At 41.0% G+C, this 19,266-nt stretch overlaps 1 protein-coding gene across 5 annotated transcripts in view; it reads right to left on the reverse strand.

The window, feature by feature from the left end:
• The window catches only part of MAPRE2 (microtubule associated protein RP/EB family member 2), a 70,763-nt gene that overhangs the window by 14,685 nt on the left and 36,812 nt on the right, over positions 1 to 19,266 (reverse strand). For all 5 annotated transcript variants that reach the window (XM_054284722.1, XM_054284720.1, XM_054284719.1 and 2 more), the window contains 2 exons: positions 10,180 to 10,325; positions 8,027 to 8,240 (listed from right to left, as the gene is read on the reverse strand). In XM_054284722.1, coding sequence (XP_054140697.1) covers positions 8,027 to 8,240; positions 10,180 to 10,325 — 360 coding nt within the window. The remainder of the gene's footprint in view (positions 1 to 8,026; positions 8,241 to 10,179; positions 10,326 to 19,266) is intronic.

Here is a 19,266-nt window from a genome sequence, read left to right on the forward strand (position 1 = left end):
ATTTCATAAAATAATTAAAGGATGCTGGTTGGTGGAGTAATGCAAAGTACTTGAAACAGCCAGATATCTAAACAGAGACAAAAGATCTTGATAGACTTAATGACTTGGTGTTGAGCAATGGTTTTGCAGTCAATTAGTGCAATAATGGAATAACTCCTAATACACAGCTCAGAGGGACTACATAACCCAAGCAGTTCAACATAATTTCTTCCATGAAAATATTTATATATGACCCATTTGCACATTCTGAGAAAGCACAGAATTTTATACAGGTATTTTAGGTAAAAATTATCCAACAATCATCTCTTTTCCCTGATCAGTGAGAGAATTGCATTGTAATCTGCAACATAACTGTTTGCCATTATTAATTCCTCTTCAAGCTTACTGCTGATGTTCACAAAGAAATGCAGGACCCTTCCCTGGAAAAGAACGTCCCCATGCCCCAAAACATGCTGGCAGCCAAAAGACTGGGAAGCACTGTGGCAGGAAAGGGTTTGGGGGTCCTGGTGGGCGCTGAGCTGAGCATGAGCCAGCAGAGCACCCTTGAGCAAGGAAGGCAGTGCTGGGCTGCACTGGGAGAGCACCGTCAGCAGGCCGAGGGAGGTGATGCTCCCCCTCCAGCCAGCACTGGAGAGGCACATGAGGAATGCTCAGCTCAGTTCAGGGCTCCCCAGGACGGGACAGACATGGATGAACAGGAGAGGGTCCAACAATGGGCCACAAAGACTCAGGGATGGGGCACCTCACACACAAGCCAGGTCAGAAAGCTCTGTCTGTTCAGCCTGGAGAAGAGAGGCTTCAGGGGGACCTCATCTACACCTCAAGGGAAGGTACAAAGAAGGAAGGAAACAGGCTCCTTTCAGTGGTCCCCAAAGGATGGGAGGCAATGGGCACAAAATGAAACCCAACAAATTCCATTCAAACATAAGAAAAAACTTCTTCACCCTGAGGGTTATCAAATACTGGAACAAACTGTATAGAGAGGTTGAGGAGTTTCCAGCCTCAGAGATACTCAAAATGTGACTGGATATGGTCCTGGGCAACCAGCTCAAGGTGACTCTGCTTTCAGCAGAACAGTTTGACAGGATGATCTCAGAGGTGTCCTCCCACCTCCACTGTTCTGTGAGAACTTCTGTGACAGCATGCTCTGATTTTAGGTCAGTGCAGGGTTCCAATTAGAATATTTTTGTAAACAGCATTGCAGCTGTTTCAATTAGCATCTGGATAACTTTTTGTACCTGCCCACATAACACTAGCAGAGATGAGAAAAGTCAATTCACAATTGAAAGACAAATTATTCTGTTCTTTTACTGAATTAAGATGAACCAGCTTTGAAATGCATTCGAGGTTTCCATCTGTGGTACTCCAGAAACAATTACTAATTTTTTTGTAAAAAACCCCCATAATTAAATGTATCCCACGCAGTTTCAGCTTCACTACTCTTTTTGCTAAATACCTAAGTTCTACAAACAGATGCAAACTTCTGCAACATAAAACAGTGGCTGTTGGCACCGTGCAGCTTTGGGTACAAAAAAGCTGTGCTGCAAATTCCAGTTCTCTTTACATCACAGGCACAGTCTTGTAACAAGAGACCTACTTAACGTTTAGAGAGAAATCTTCCTTGAAGCTCTATGAGTAATTAGTATGCTGTTAAATATTTATGCAAAATTTCAAGGAAACACGTGCATGAATGCAGTGTGGACGTGCATAAGGAGAGTGTGGAGAGCAATGGAAGCCCTGAGCAAGCACAAGACTTGGCTAAGCCCACACAACCACTGCTTCAGTGGAATTTGGGAATCACTCACAGTCTATTTTAGTCAAATTAAAGGACTTCATAAAATGAATATTCCTGACTCATACCACAGGAGAAAAACCAATCCCAACAAGAGGCCACAGTAATTTCTTCACAAGCTGAAGAAAAACTCTCCACCCGCTTAAACCAAGAGAGTGAGAACAGGAGATGAATTAATATTCACACACTCTTATTATTGTAGCTACACCAGGACACAAGCAAATGCTCAATTTAGGGACACTTAATGAAATAAGCAATGACAAATGATACTTAATGGGAATTAAATGACCTCAGACAAAATCTGACTTAACTTCGAATTCCAACATGCTGCAGTGCAGCTGTCCTAATTATTTTGCGGCACTACCTTCCCCTGGCTGGCAGGACCCTTCTGTCCTCTCAGCTCCTCAAACTTTCACTGCTCCTGGTCCAGTACAGCCTGGTGAGCTCTGCATTCATCCTTTCTGCCACACAGCTGGCAAAGAGAAGTGTGTGTGAGTACTTGAAATTTTCACAATTTCAAGAGAACTATCCAAGTGAGAAAATCCAATGGAGGCCACCTGTCAAATGAAAAGGTTTTACTGGTGGCCTCACTGCCTCAGTTTGTCATTAATACAAGATTTGATGGAAGGGAACTAACCAAAGCCTTTCTCCCCCTCATCAAAAATGAAGACTGTACTCTAGATTTAAAATAACCAATATTTATTTATTATTTAAAATAATCAACAACTGAATTCAGTTTCTTCTCAACTGAAACCTCTATTTGCTCCAGAAATATCTTTAAGTATGCAAACATTTATCTTCAATGGATGGAACTATTCCACAGGCTTAAAAGAAGAACACAATGTAAAATTTCAAGTGCTCTTAAAAACCTATGTTTTCTAAAATCTCCGTGTCTGCTTAGCTCTAGGGAGAAAGCAATCTCAAAAGGAAAATCTAAAAAAATCTACAAAGAAATGCATGTTGGAAAAGGAAAGAATGTGCAACATTTGTGCAACACAGACACTCAGACCACACCCATGGTACACTGAAAATTAAATAGCCATTTTCACCACTGCTTTTCCCAACACAATCATCTCTCCTGAAAAAAGGCCCTGGCTCATGCACTGCAAGCGCGCTGCCTCCTGGTCCAAATTCTTGAGCTCAGTGGATTTAAAAATTAAATGCTCCTCATGCTGGCAGGGGAGATGTGTCTGTGTTACAGCTGAGCCACTTTACCTCCCAGGCCGGCGCTGTCACTGCACATGCTGTTCCCCTCGGTCAGTACAATTCCTTGGCCTTGCATGAACCAGGGATGAAAACACTCTCAGCTTGTCACCCTGCGGCTCTTTCCATCTCTAGCTCTGCCACGCTGTCCTGCAGCACTGCACCACAGGGAACAGAGATTGCCATTGCCAGCACCTACCGCCTGCCACTGGGGAAAAAGGTAGCAAGTCTTGGTGGAAAGCAAAAAAAAAGCATTAGGAGTTCTCCAGTCTCCCAGGAGTTCTAATTGTATCACTAGCTGCTAAAATAAAGACCAGACCGGACTTGCTGAGTATTTTTATCCCTCAAAATTAATTTACAGCACATCTGTCACAGCAGGATATACTGTTTCCCTACAGAAAATCAGTATTCCTCTTGTGCAATTGGCTTTTCGATGGCACATTATATATAATGCATTCATGCACAAACAGTTCATTCTGCCCTGGTTATTTTCCCTGTCATAGCATGAGTATTTTTAGCCCTCATGTGATCCTCCAGTATTTTCCAGCTCTGCTTTAGTCATCCTGCTCTCACTGAATATTTCAAACTAAAAAAATCTAACAGCCTTCAGATCTAAGAACCTCTCACATTTTTAGCTTGCATGTAAATAATTAATTTCATTAAGCTGTCTTATACCCGTGTATTTTTGACACCCCCCACCCATACACTAGAGTGCTCCATGGAGATTTGCTCTGACATACAGGAATACTTACATAAGACACTAAGCTAAAATCCTGACAACCTGATCACTATTTCCAATTTTGATCAGATGAAGCCTTTTCCGCTATTTCCCGCAGGGAGCATTAGAACTGGCACAAACAACAGTGCCCTAATATTTTAATCCTGCACCACAATTTTGACTCTACATCTGTAGGCTGTTTACCACTGCATTAGAGCAGAGCGGAGGCTGTAGGAGATCGAAAGTCGGCTCAGGGCAGGCAGATGGCATCAGCTCTAAAAGCAGCTGTGGTGCTGCTGCCAAGAGCCTACAGCAGTGCTCTGTGCTGCTCCTTCAAGGAGGAAAAGACCCTCATTTCCCCACCTGGGAGCTGCAGTCACCTGGTGAAACCTTGCTGCTCCTGCTGTTTCTAGAAGCACCCTGTGGCACTTTACCAAAGCCATCCACCCACGGCACCACCGCCAGCTCGGCCACAAATCGGCTCTGTCCCTGAAGGAGGGGACAAGGCAGTGTGAGGGAGGCACAGCAGATTAGTTGTAGGGACCTATTTACCCTTCCATTTCCGAGCTGCATTGTCCTTGACCTGCGCTGACTCCCCAGTAGGATCATCTTTGGAATGGGAAAGGCTATGGCTGCTGGCCTGCCCACCAATTAACACAAAAACCAGTGCATTTTTACACTTCTCGACTTTTGGGTTCTTCTAAAAGTGTTTATTTTTCAAATTAAATAAAGACCACACTCTGCATTTATAGAGATACAGGTTAATATCCATTTACAGGTACAGGAAGCAGCTACCTGATACCAGGCGATCCATCAAGCATTAGAGTCTGATAAAAATATCAAAAAATAATTTCAATTCATGCCAGTACCTTTCTGGATAAGTTTTTGGAGCAGCCTTTAAGGATCTGACCATTTGTTAACTCAAGGACATCTACCTTAATCTACTTCTGAAAACACATTGTTAGAACACTGTTATAAGGCATTATGAATAGTCAACAGTCATCTCCTAAATCACTCAAGCCCAAAACTGTCAAAGGGCACTGGAAGAGTTACTCCACAGAGTAAAAGGAATCACCTGAAATGCATATGAAATTGCCAGTAGCTAAAGTAAATTATTCCTTTAGAAATACATATATCTAATCAATCTAGACTAGGCATATTTTAAAGCCTGCCAAACCCCCAAATATGAATGAGTACCCATATATGTGCTTGCTCCTGACACCAAACAATAGATGTGTACATTCAGGTACGTCCACTGCACTCTATTTAAAAACTTTTGGATTATGCTGAAAGATCTTTTGGGTTCTTTATTTTTTCTCATGAGTGCTACCTTTTGTTTTGTTAATGAACTGACAAGGCAGTACTACTAAAACTTCAAAGCTTCATTGTTAAGGTAGAGCAAATCACACAAATTAATAATGGCACCAAGCTGTGGGGTGTGGTGCTGGAGGGGAGGGATGCCATCCAGAGGGACCTTGACAAGCCTGAGAGGTGGGTCTGTGCAAACCTCATGAGGTTCAACATGGCCAAGTGCAAGGTCCTGCACCTGGGTCAGGGCAATCCCAAACATAAATACAGGCTGGGTGGAGAATGGATTGAGAGCAGCCCTGAGAACTTGGGGGTGTTGGTAGCATGAGCCAGTAATGTCACTTGCAGCCCAGAAGGTCAACAATATCCTGGGGTTCCTATAGCAGCTGTAATGAATACTCCTTCACTTCCAGCTAAGTGTGGAAGACAGAGGCACATCTTTCATGGTAATTCCTCAGCTGCCCAGAACTTGATCCTGCATCACGCCAATTTACTCCCAAACAGCAGGAGATGAGGCACACACAGGTTGGCAGATGCATACAGAACTCCTCCCAGAGCATCAGTAAAGGCTCCCATTCCTTCCAACGTGCAGGTTCTGTGATGGGGTGAGGCAAGGCGCAAAGGCACTGTACATCAGTGCCACGAAAATGTGCGCCCCCAGAATTCAGTAAGCTCATGGAATGACTGGCACCTAACTGAATTAGTTCTGTTCTGAAATGCAAGCAGCAAGAAAAGCTGGAACTCTCATTTCACTCAGCATCATGTAATGTCCACACCCCACTATCCTCAGCTTAGAAATTCAACTAGTGTTCTGCCTGTCATACTTCTGGACAATATTTAAGTAATAATGAGGGACATTTTCCATGAAAAAGCTAACTCTCACATCCACAGGACCTTATCAAGACTCATCACACTATCTCAGTTGCACAATTCCATACAAAGGCTGGGAAGGCACAGGACATGCTCTTCATACAACCAACAACACAACATGACGTTACTGCATTATCCTCCACATCAGCTGGCTGGTTCCACTCCAGCAGCTATTCAATTTCTGTAGGATTGTCACCTGCACAGCTTTAATTTGGATGACATATTTGTGACTTTGGGAAGAACAGACCATCTGTAAGAAGAATTAACAGGCACAGTAAAGTCTGTGTTTAATAAAAGTGTCTTTTCCAATTTCTGAATTGGACAACATCTTGACATTAGCACTTGGGTTTTCTGTTTCCAAAGGGAGTGCAAGACATCACATGAGAAATTGGAACGTGCCAGACCCTGCAATTCAGAAGTTCAGGCATAGGATAGTGCAAAATAAAGATGTAAACAAGCTTTAGAAGCCCAGAGTAGCACTGCCTGCTATTAGGTGCCCTATTTCCAGGAAGCACTAATGAGCTGAGGGCAGCTGGCCAAGTATGCCCCACTCTGACGTCAGAAGTGATCAGAGCAGAACACTGAAATCTGGGTAGGATTCCAGAGCACAAGGCAGCCTAAAAGTGAGGGTGCTTCATGCTTCACACCTGCCCCTGCTTTTGTGAGTACTGCTGCATATCCCAGCCCATGTGAGGACAGGTCACAGGTTTAAAATCAACTAAATATTAGTCCTTATTTGAGAAATTGTTTAGCATAAACCTAGGACAAACCAATAAAGGAATTAGGTGTGTGTGCATGTGTATTTCCATATACACAAACCCATGTCCAGTAATATTTTTTTAGTGACTATTTCTTTTTCTTAAATGTTAGCTGCTCTCCTCTTCACTTAATTCTCAGTTAACAAAACCAGCATCTGCTTAGTGACTAGTCACAGCCACATTACATAAACACCAAAGATCAGGGTTACTCCTTTGGCCTGTCCCAGAAACACTGCTGTGGTTTAACCCAGCAGGCAGCTGAGCCCCCACAGCTGATGGCTCACTGTCCCCTGCAGTGAGATGGGGGAGAAACTCAAAAGGGGAAATGTGAGAAAATTCATGGGTTGAGATAAAGACAGTTTATTAGGTAAAACAAAATCCATGCAAACAATTCATTCACCACTTCCCAGGGGCAGGCAGGAATTAACCTGTCTCCAGGAAAGCCAGACCATCACTCATAATGGTGATTTGGCAAGACAAATGCTGTAACTCTCAACATCCCTCCCCACCCTTCTCCTTATTCCTCCAGCTTTTCTGGCTAAGCACGATGCCATGTGGTATGGATTATCTGTGCAGTCTATTGGGGTCAGCTGTCCTGGCTGTGTCCCCTCCAAATTAATTGGGCACCCCCAGCCTGCTTGTTGGCAAGGCAATGTGACAAAGCCTGGACACTGTGTAAGTACTGATTAGCAATAATTAAAACATCCATGCCTTATCAACACTGTTTTGGTTTTAAATTCAAAATTTAGCACCAATCTCCTCTGAAGAGTTATCTCTATTCTAGCAAAACCCAACACAAGCACAAAATAAAATATTAGAAGATTGAGGTATCTTTGTGAAAGAGCAAAATCTACATGTTTTTCAGTTAGGAGGACTAGCATACCCACACAATAAGCACACATAAAACCAAAAATAACTTAATTTTTGTTCTTTTGGTCAGCCCTTCAGATTTGTAAACATTTTACTCACCATAAAAATTAAAAAATAAATCAGCCTGTATCAGCATTTCCCTATAAAGGTGGAGGTGTGAAAGAGGAACACACTCCATTTAATGTTCTTGAATACACTTGCACATACCACATTCAGCAACAGGATTGTTAAAAGCCTTTGTCTCCACCACCAGACATTACTGGAGTCCATGACATTTACCATGGAGGGAGTTCAGTGGAGAAGACCCTATGCTGAATAGGGCCGGGCCAAACTAGAGCACAGAAGATGTTAACTTTCTGCTGTCTCAAGATGCTAAGCCTATGATAAGGTAAAAAGAATGGCACAACCACCCAAGGAAATAATTTTTAACTAGTATTTAAGTAGAGCGGATCACAGTTTATAATTGTCTTCAGAGACAGAAATGGAATTCTTTAAGAGGCAAAATACCTGCAGTTGGAGAGTTTGCATGGTGAGACTTTTTGGGCAGGTTAAAGATCTGTTCACCAGGATCTGGTGGAGGAAGAGCATCTTGGCCTTGTCGAGCTTCCACAGGATCATACTCCTTCCCATCATAGTTAGCATCAAAGAACTTCTTAAACCATTGAATGAAATCTAAGTTGTCTTGGAAGCGCCCTTTGACCAGTTTTTCCACAGGAATTACCTAAAAGGTAGATATTAACATCCAATATTACATCACTGCTGTTTTTAAATATAAAAATTACATATACACTTATTTGATAAAAATCTACTAACTGCACCAACAAATAAACCTCTGCCATTGTTTTGTTCCTTAAAAAAAGGGGCAATTTGCAAGTGCTCTTAAAAAAAGAAAACAAAACCCAGTGAGACCCAGCCTTTGAAGTAGCAATTCATAAGGTGCATGTAAGCCTTTATAGCTATGGCTCCACAGAAGCACCCCCTTACATCCCATGGCTACATCCCATGATGAATGACACTGTTCTGGGAGTAACACTGTATTCAGCTAGCTAGGGATTTCTGGTTTTAATGGACACAGTACAGTTTGACGTGCTACAAACAAACAATTCTTCAAAAACTCCAGACAGATGTTTCTTTCTCTCTGTCCTACTGTTTGAACTACAAAGCCCAGCAGCTTTTCCAAGACATGCTAAAGTTCAAACCAACCTACATTTTGGTAGCACATGGTCATCATATGAACCAAGCCTGAGGTTTTAACCTTGTAATTTCTTTCTGTTCCACATATAGCTATACATAGAACAGTTTGTGGACATGCAGAAGTTGACTTAAATGCCTTTTAAAGTTCTTCTAAAAGAAAGGAAAGGCTATGAGGGTGTCTCCACGTTCTCTAATATCTTAGAAATTTTTCACAGACATGAAACCTCCAAAAGGTGTCTCCAGCCAATATCAAAGTACTCAAGGCTTCCAGACACTGTGGGCAGACAGGGACTACAACTGCAGAAAAGCTGCCCTGCTTTGCTTAATTCATGCAGCTGATGAAACAGCCAAGTTAGATGGACCTCAATGCCTCTTGAATGTTATGAATTTTCAGCTGGAAAAGGGTTTTCGTTTTCTTCTTCAGGATTAAGCCAACTGTACAGCATTTTATAAATCCATGATGCTTCTGCAAGAATTGACATTGCACTTTTCATGGCTTTTCAGATTGTTCCATTTGTACCTCAACTCTACATTAAAGAGGCATGATAAATTTGCTCTCTACAGGAAAATTGACTACATTAGTCTTCCCAATGTTTCACTAGCAAATCACACTGTAAATAGAAGTATCCATAACATTTCATGAAACAATGAGTGTTTTCCAGTTCTTCGTAGAAGTCTGAAGGCACCCTCTGTTACGACTGTTTAAATTGCAGAACAAGGCAACACTAAAAGCCAGGGCAGAACTTTAAAAGGGTAAACAGGTAGTGTATAAGTGTAAAACTATAAGCATGATAATATAACTTCCATTATTCATTTTTATCAACACAGTAATTTATATTGGTGAGTCTGTCAAACTCCCACATTCAAGAATAAACCAAATCCCTTAAGGCTGAACAAGCATTTTCTCAGAGGCTTCCATCCTTAACTTTACAAGATCACATGTGCTACCCATCTATTCAATCACTGGGTAAATTATTCCAGCTTTTGAATAATTTAAATTCCTCAAACCCTGCTTTGGACAAAAAAAAAATTGAATACTTATAAGAACAGCACAGCATATTTTCAAATATGTTTTATTGGAAATTTAGGTCACCAATAATTTTACTTATCAAAAAATGAAGATTCACTGATGACAAGGAACTTCCAACACATGGAGTTTTATCAAAGGGTTTCTGGTATTAAGATATAATGAGTTAAGATGGCACAACTCCTCAGCAGACATGTGGACTCAATTTTCAATTTGTACCTAAATGAAGCCAAATGCCAAACTTCTCCCTTCATGCCCAAATACCCTTTTCAGATGATGAAAGGTCAAGAACATTTATTGCAATTCTAGTTCTCCATCCAAAAGTTGAAAAAGCACATTTTCAAGTATTTTGAAGCTAGTTTCCCCTATTTATTAATGTACACAATTTATGTAACTTTTGAAACATGTAGTGATCAAAATATAAATACAGAATTCCTACCTTATCCACATTCATTCTTTTAAATGATGCCTGCAGAAGTTTGAAGTTGTGAATGTACTCATGCTCCAGCTTTGCTTGAAACTTTACTTTCTTCAAGCTAATGCACCCTGGGAACAACATGTCCATGAACTGGCAGTAAGCTGCTCCTACAACAAGAGAATGCACTGACGTTAATCCAGATGCACCCAGCTAAGACCAAATGGTGTTTAATGTCATTAGCAGAAAGCATGAGCAGAAAGCAACAGTGCTGAATAAGTCCCTGCTGTAATTCAGCCTTACACTATGCACCCAAGACCTGCTATCTAATGTACATAGAGCAGTGACACGCTCACGTGGCTCTTTCCCACTCAGTCTGGATCCACGATGTGCTGCCGTGAGCATCCGAGGAATCACCTCAACTAATGCAAAGTGAAATGGATGTTCTTGGAGTCCCCATACACAGCAGGACTGTCCATACCATGAGAAGATAACAGTGAAAATGAAAATCTCTTAATAAGCTTCCTCAATCCCCACAGTCCCCTGAATTCAAACAAGCCAGGATCATCTTTCCTCTGGCCCTTGTACCCAAATGCCAAGCAAGTCCAATGCAATTATTTAAGATTATATCAAACCATGATTTAAAAAATTTAATTGCAAGGCTCCAGCTTGTTATAACACACTAGTCAGGTCCCACCCCTCTGCAATGAACATCCTTACTGATTTTCATTTCTTGAGAAAAGCATTTAAATAAGCAGAGTTTAGCATAGTCCACCCATAGCTTTCAAGGCTGGGCTAACAGCTTTAGTTCTCTCTCAGCCAGGTTCCTGAGCTCAACTTTGAGAGCTCTCTGAACTTACAGACAGTAGGGGTGTGTGTGTATAACTAATCCAGACAAAGCAGGAAGTATATGGAAAATTTCTAACCAGCATCCTAAGGATGGCTAACAGAGACAGCATTTCTTGTATGCAGGGAGCTTCCTCCTACAGCATCATGCCCCTGTCATTTGCAAAACCTTTAGTGCTGACACACTCCAGTGTTTAGAAATCAAGATGAAAATGTTTAAGTAAATCAGAGGAAAAGCAATTATCTTTCTTCTTCAGAAGATTTATCTACAAAATACTTCACACTTGGCAAAGATTCAGTGATGTCCACACAGGAGTGTAGAGGGTGCAGCCCCTGTGCTCGAGCATCGGGGCAGGGAAGTGATTGCCTGATTACCCCTGACAGGTTCAATTTCACTTCCACAAAAAAGACTGTTGTGCTTTTAGTGCACCTCAGTTTTGACAAAGAAGTGTCCAGATCTCACCTTACAGTTCAGCCCACTATCAACAACGATTTTTTATCACAAATATTTGAATGTTCACAGAGAAACCAAAGTAACAAAGCAGACACCTGGCTTGCCCAGTTTTACAGGAGAGTCAACAATAACTTGAACTTAAGGTCATTTTTCTCCATGGGTCTGTGCATGTTTTGACACAACCAACTTCATGCATGAGATGGTTCTCATTCTCTGTATCCAGCCAGCCATCACACAAAGGGTTACAGAGATCATCACTTCCCAAACAGAAGAAGAGCTTAAGAGAAGAATCCAAAAATGTTGTTTGAAATACCAACACAAATTTTGCTAAGGGACTTACCAAGATCCAGCTTTAGTGCTGAAAACCACTGCCATTTAAAGAAATAATCTGTTCATATTGCCTAGCTTTGTGGGGAAAATGGTTACTAAAAAACCTCATTTTCCAAGGACACCTTGTGCTTAGCTGTTTGCAATGGTCTTGATATGATTAGCAATCAAAGTAAAATATTCCCTAAAGGGAAAGGCACCTTCTGGCACATTACAAGCATCAGATGACAAATTTGCATCTTCTTACAGAAAACTTTATAAACACAATTATTTATTCAAAACTCATCCTTAGCAAGAGAACTTGTAAATACATGGCAATGGAAAAAAACCATTACAGTTAAAAGCATAGATATACAGATAACGCATAGCTTGAATACACTTATTATTGTTTAATTTAATGCAAAAGGATTATTATGCAATCATTTAATGTTATAAATTGAATTTGTTCCTAACTCTGTCCTTTCATCCTCCCCATACCCCAATTATAAGCTTTACTCTGATATCTAAGTAATTGCCTGGAGGCCCTAAAAATGCACTGCACAACCTTTCATCTAGATCCTTTTAGAAAACTAGAAACCCAAAGTGTTCACATGAGATTTTTCTCCTTCTGCTGGTAATGCAAATTCCTTCTGCATGCCTTTAGACAGTCTCTCTCTAGTTAGGGTATTTCCTTGTGCTTTCTCTGCTGGCAGTTGTTTCTGTACCTCTGCCAGCCAGGAGGTGGTCCTGGGTCTGCACAGCACTGGAGGGCAGAAAACACTGGACTGCATCCACCTGGCAGCAGGAGCTGCTCTCTGACACAACACTGGAGTGGCTGCTGGGCTGTCTCCCCAGCAGGAGGATTTCATTGCACTGGCAAATACAGTTCATTAAAATACTCCTTCCTCAAGTACAGAGGCAACAAACAAACATGGAGTGAACTAAACACTGAGCTACAAAGAGAGGAAATTCCTCCCGACTCCAAAAAGCCAGAGACCTGCCTACCCCCCCAATAGGAGAAAGCAAAAATATCATTACAGTCAACTGGGATTACCTGATTTTGGACATCAAGGTTATGTATGTATTTAATATTATATAGATGCTTATTTATAATTTTAAATTTTACCCCCTAAAGCTTGTAGCTGTCAAATTACATTTAAATGGGAAACACCAGTGCAACAGAATGGGGACACTGCTGCCTACACTGCCCATGGCTGTGATTTCCTGGAGGCAGCAGAAAGGAGAGCCCCACTGAAGAGATGTGAGACTGCAATGCCTTTACCTTTCAGCCACAGCATATCTGTGTGCTCCTCTGCATATGGGACAGCTCTTTGGGCCTATCCAATGTACTACACAACTGATGTTTCAATGCAGGTGCAAGAGAAAAGAATCTTTTCAATGGAATGTAAAGAAAACAACAGTAGAGATAATGACATTATGGCTTGTGACATACCTCTTGCATAATTTACACAAACAAAAGAATTCTTATGCTACTGTGTTTTATTCCGTATTTAAAAGTTTCCCTCTGTTTTCTGGGAAAAAACCCAAAAAAACGCAACAAAACCCAAAACCTTAACAATCCCCCCACACCTCAAAAAAAACCACAACCAAAATCCCCCCCCACAACCTAAATCTTATCAAATGTGTACAGGGAAGTGGAAAACACACTGCCAGAATAGCTCTCACAATAAATCTATCCTCTGACTGAAAAACTTCTATATGCATACACATGCACATACAAACATACAAAAAGAAATAATTTGACATCTACTCAAATGAAAGATGAAAAGTACAGCTGGTGGCACTGCAGAAGAGGGATCAATGTTAAAAACCTCTAATCCTTTATTAGCTAACAAGCAATTTAGAATCACTGGCTAAAAATCCTTTTGTGTTTTGATCTAGAATATTGATGCAGCCATTAGTTACACAAGATATTCATGGGCCAGACTCTGAAATGAGCCTGCAGACGTGGCTGTGCTGAAATCACCCCCAGCAGTTGCTATTTTTAGCCCCATTAGTGAGCAGAAAGAGCCCAGCAGCATCAGGGCTTTGCAGGTGCTCCCTGGGCATCCCAGGCTTGGGGCAGAGCAGGCAGCAAGTGGAGGGAGGGCACTGCATCCACCAGGCTGGGCACGCAGCTGCCAGAGGAGGGGAAGAGATGCCAGGACAGAATTCAGACACAAGAGAACAAACTCACAATTGAAAAGGTGGTTATTTAAAACTATTAAAATTCAAGAATTTTGCCACATGCAGTGGTAAACAAGAAAATTACTACCAAATTTATAAAAACTGAGTATCTTACAGCATTTTCAGAGTTGTAGACAATTTTTCACTAGTCCCTTGCAGTAAGCAATGATGAATTAATTTTAGCTTTTGTCCTGTATGCCTTCTTCCTTGCTTCTGTGTTTCTTTCCCCAGACTGTCCATGCTGACTTAGCTTGCTCTGAAGCATATGCACTCTGCATCATTACAGATTTTCAGTTTTTCTCCTCTCCTTCACCATCTGGAGGCTAACGAATCCACAAATGCAAAGAACTATTTTCTTTATTATCAAAAATACTTCTGCTCCTCACTATGTAAATCAAAAGGAAATTAAAGGAGGTAACAATGAAGACAAGAGAATCCTGTTTGCAACCAGTTTTTACCACTCAGTAAACTTCCTGGATTTCTGACTAGAGATCTGAAACCAAGATTAGGTGCTTTAGCATTGATGTTTATATATTTATAAATTAAAAGGAAAACTTTCTTTTCAAACTCATTGCTTTTAATATACTATAATTAGAACTTATTATACTAATAAAATATTTAGTAGAAACACTATGAATATAAGCAGGTATAAATATAAGCCAATATGTGTGTGCCCTACACAAATTAGGTCAATCCTTCAAATCTAATGTCAAAAGACTGTCCCTCACTGCTCCTCCCTGAATCCCTGCAGTGTGTGGGAGCAAAATCCCAGAAAAGGATATAAAATCACACCAGCCAACATGGAAAACAAAGGGCACATGAAAAGACAGGGCCTTACTGGGGCAGGGGTAGGGCTGATTTCTTTTAATTCTGATACCCACACCACAGCCAACAGAGCTATGTTCTATACTAGAAATTTGGTATAAATGTTTAGTATTGTCTTTGTTCTAAAACTGCATAGAAATCAAGTTTAAACATTTTAACCAGGCCTCAGTTTGATTTTCATACACTGAGTTTTTGAAAAATTCCATTTGGGAAAAAGGCTGACTGCACCTTTTTCTGTAATAAAATTAGTTTGCTTGCTTTAATGAAATATTTAGATAATACAAAAACACATATCCAGTCGTGTTAGATACAAACTCCTTCAAATTATTCATTCTCTCCAAAGCTGCAACCACCTGATCATGCATTTGGAAAATACAGGATGATTTGTGTATGAATTAGTCATCAGTGCTTCAGCTCACAGTGGTTGCTTGCACTGATGGAAAGCTGCACACACCCTGTATTTCTGTTGCTGGGACAACAGCAACAATCAAAAAAACCCAGTGACTTGCAAGGAGCACGTGTGACTTAATAGTTTGGTAAGAAAGGGAGAGAAAAACCCACAAATGCCAGCAACCATTGTTTACAGCACAGCAGCGCTTAGGGCTGGTCTTTCTTAGGCTTTCTAGAGCTGCTTCCTCAGCAGTGGTGTTTAGGTAAGCACACAGCAGTAGGTTTTCAACTCAAGTATCAGGGCACACATTTTCATTTGGATTTCAAATACGGGTGTTCTGGTATGCAATTCAAAGGTTGTTTTGAAAACTGGGCATTGAAGCTGGTGAAGCGTCTGGAGCACAACTCTTATGAGGAGCAGCTGAAGGAGCTGGGGTTATTTAGCCTGGAGAAAATGAGACTTGTGGGGGAACCTTCTCACTGTCTACAACTGCCTGAAAGGAGGCTGTAGCCAGGTGGGGATCAGTCTGTTCTCTCAAGCAACAGAACAAAAGGAAACAGCCTCAAGCTGTGGCAGGGGAGGTTTATTGGGTATTAGAAAAAAATTTCTTCCCAGAGAGGATTGTCAAACATTGGAACAGGCTGCCCAGGGAAGTGGTGGACTCACCATCCCTTGGAGGTATTTAAAAGTCATGCAGATGTGGCTCTTAGTGACATGGTTTAGTGGTGGACTTGGCAGTTGGACTCCATGATCTTTACAGTTTTTTCCAACAGGAATCATTCTATGACTCCATGTCTGTGAGCATAATGTTGTGTTACATACAGCCACGTGTTTAAATAACAGAACGCTTTATCTTGAGTGCTCCACTGGAGACATCACGGTCTTCAAATTCCTCTTTGCATTTCCAGCAGCACCTATATGACCTAGTATGTAGATCAACATAATTTATTTCTCCAGTTAACACACCCTCCACTCCCCCCATGCCTTCACTACAATTTTAAAAGTTTCAGCCCATTTCCCAGTGAATGTTCAAAACCACATCAGTTTACCACCTACTTAGCTGTAGAGAAGCAAGCTTTTATGGGGCTGTGCATCACTGAAGCCACTCTGGCCCAGCTTCAACCCTTCCCAGCAACAGTCCTGGGAGGGCACTTAAAAAGCCCTAAAAGTGATGCAGATTGGAGTGCAGCCCTGCCCTCCTGCTCACAGTTGCATGAGCACAGCTGCCTCAAAGAGGGCAGGGTGAGTGCCTGCACACAGATGGGAGCTCCAAAAAGCAGTGCTGTCACCACAGGAAACAGCCTAAAAGAACTATGCACCTCCTGCCAGCCTTGCCAACAGCCCCTGAGATCATGTGCACCCAAATAATATCTGCTTCTAAAAGTCCTGTTCCACACAGGTAGAGCACGTGCGTGATGTAATCCAGAATATCCACTGATCATTTTAAATAATATTGGAGGGAGGTTTCCCCTGTGTTAACTTGCATTCTCTTTTTCTTAAATATGTAAATCATTAGGCTGCTCATAAATTATACACAGCAGAGTTTTTAATACTTAAATTTTTGGCAATAATTTATTTTGGAATCCATTAATTTTTAAACAGGAAGATCAGAACCATTTCAGAAAACACAGTTCCCATTTAACTTAAAATAGCTGTGTAACTCATCATGCCTAAAGAAAGTACCAAAAAATCTAACAAGCTCTTTAAACCAGAGGGAAATCAAGCAACTGACTGCAAGTGAGTGCTATGAGTAATTAAATAATTACTTTTAAAAAGCAAAAACCTTGTTCAAGTCCTATTCCTCCTGAATTCTTAATGAGTGACATTTAAAAAAATAAATTATTGGCTGGGAATCTCATGATACTGCTTTGCAAGCTTCCTCAGAAAGTTTTGGAAATGATTTAAATCCAATCATTAACGTTCATAGTATCCCTCTAATCCTAAATATCGTATGGAAGACATCAGAGAGTCATTGACACTGAGTATTCTCTGTGTTGCATGACCTCAGGACAACATGCCAGTGTCTTGAAACATGCCTCAGTTACAGAGTGCAAATGGGATCAAGCCATGTTTTAATCATGTTCCCAAGTTGTGCTAGAGACCCAAGCTCTGCAAGGCTGCCAACTGGGAAAAAACCAAAACCACCAACATGGAAACATGCTTTGGCTTCCCAGGCACACTGGGCTGTAGAGGAATGCTGGCACCAAATGCTCCAACAGGGCCCTATAAGGCAGATTTTAGTAATAAGCATGTAGGAAGTTATAGGTTAATATAGGCAATGAGCAAAATACATGTTCTGAGACATGGAAACACAAATCCTACACAGCTAACCCCCAGAATAAAATTTGAAAATGCCAAACCCCATGCTTTCTTTATAATACGGCCATTTATTAAAAGCAAGGAAAAAACAACCCCACATTCAATCCTTGATCCTTGCATACAAGTCCTCAAAGACAGAAGGTCTGCGTGCACTGGGGGCCTGACAATTTGCAAGTTTATAATTCTACTCAGAATTTTCAAATACAGGAAGTGGGGAGTCTGTATCTCCTTAATCTCATAGAATCACAGAAGTATAGCCAAGTCAAAAATTATACCTTGCTCCAGGCCACATTTTCCTTTCTATCCATTTACCATTTCCTTGATGTTATATAGCTTGTAGACATGGTGTTATTTCTTTTTAATTCATATGCAAGCCTTCTATAATCCCCTGCCTGACTCTTATTTTGAATATACTCTCATGTAACACTCTAACAGTCATGAAAAGCCCTGCAACACATACACTTGGTATTCCTCAGAGATGAAAACCAGCCTTACTAAATAAAATTCAGCTATAAGCTGCTTAGTCAGAATTCTTTCTCAGAAACCACTGTGTATTCCTTAAAAAACAGCATGACTGTTAAGAAACAACTGATGTCATACTTCATATGAAACTCCTGCTCCCCAAACCTATGGGTTTTGCACATGGGATCCTATGACATTACATCCTCTCAATTGTTCTCTATAATATTTAATTCATGTATCAAATGAAATGCTCTCTCTAAAGTCAGTCTAAAGGGAACTGTGCCTTCTATTAAAACCATGGTTTATAAATTTCATGTTCAGGTAAAACAATTTTGCAGGAAATCAAACCCAGAGTCCAAAAACTGACAATATGACACATGTCTAAAGCAAAAAGAATTGTATTGAGATGCTTGGAGAGATTTTCCCCATTCAGTTCTCAAAACTAAATTGCCAGAGGAGCTGCAGACTGAAGCAAGGCTCTCCAGGACTGCACCCATCCATAACCTGGCTTTCTTGGCACGTCACTACCGCAGCAGGCATTCAGAGAGCTCAGGGGACACTGCACTTTGCTCGGCCTACTTAGCAGAGACAAAAACCACATCTGAGACTCCCAAAGAATACAAACACTTTATGACTAAACCAACCTCTTCCTTTGCTGCTCCTCATCCTAGCAGCTCTGTTCCTCCAAGTGGAAATTGAGAAACAGGCTGGTATTGCTACAGTATGTGTATTATTAAAGCTACTCCTCCACAGCAATGAGGAAAAGGAGGTCGGATTGCTTTTTCTGTCATTGTAACTACTGTCACATTAAGCTTCAGATATGTTCTGAATAAAGCCTTTAGTAAAGGCAGAATGTCACATTATTCCCTCTTGCTTAAGCTCTGAATATCAAAAATTATTGCTAGGTTGGCTGCAAAATGTGGGCACTCGTGAGGCCTCTCAGCCAGGTGCTGAAGACCAGCATATGCCATATCTAGGTTGCTCCTACCTCCTACAAGTAACTCCTTTGAGCTTTAATTCAGATACAACATCTCCCCTGCTTTCCCTCTCCCACGTTTTTTGGCCCCACATTTAGCTTTTTCTGGCATTTTGATTGCTCCTTATTAACAAAAATGAGCAAGAACTGAACAGTCATAAAACAGCATGACTAATGTTAATGCTTTTTTTCTAAAAAAGAAGAAAATGTCCATACAATTTTACAGTAGATTATACAAATTCAGTTAACAGCAGCTCTGCAGATCCCTGTTAATGCTGTGAAATGCTTCATAGCTGTAAAGAGTTTCCCACATATTCCTTCCCTTTGAAGTCCTGGAGAAATGCT

This window comes from Melozone crissalis, unplaced genomic scaffold (genome assembly GCF_028551555.1).
Source record: "Melozone crissalis strain CALT ecotype California unplaced genomic scaffold, PUWL_Pcris_2 ptg000042l_1, whole genome shotgun sequence".
Lineage (NCBI taxonomy): Eukaryota > Metazoa > Chordata > Aves > Passeriformes > Passerellidae > Melozone > Melozone crissalis.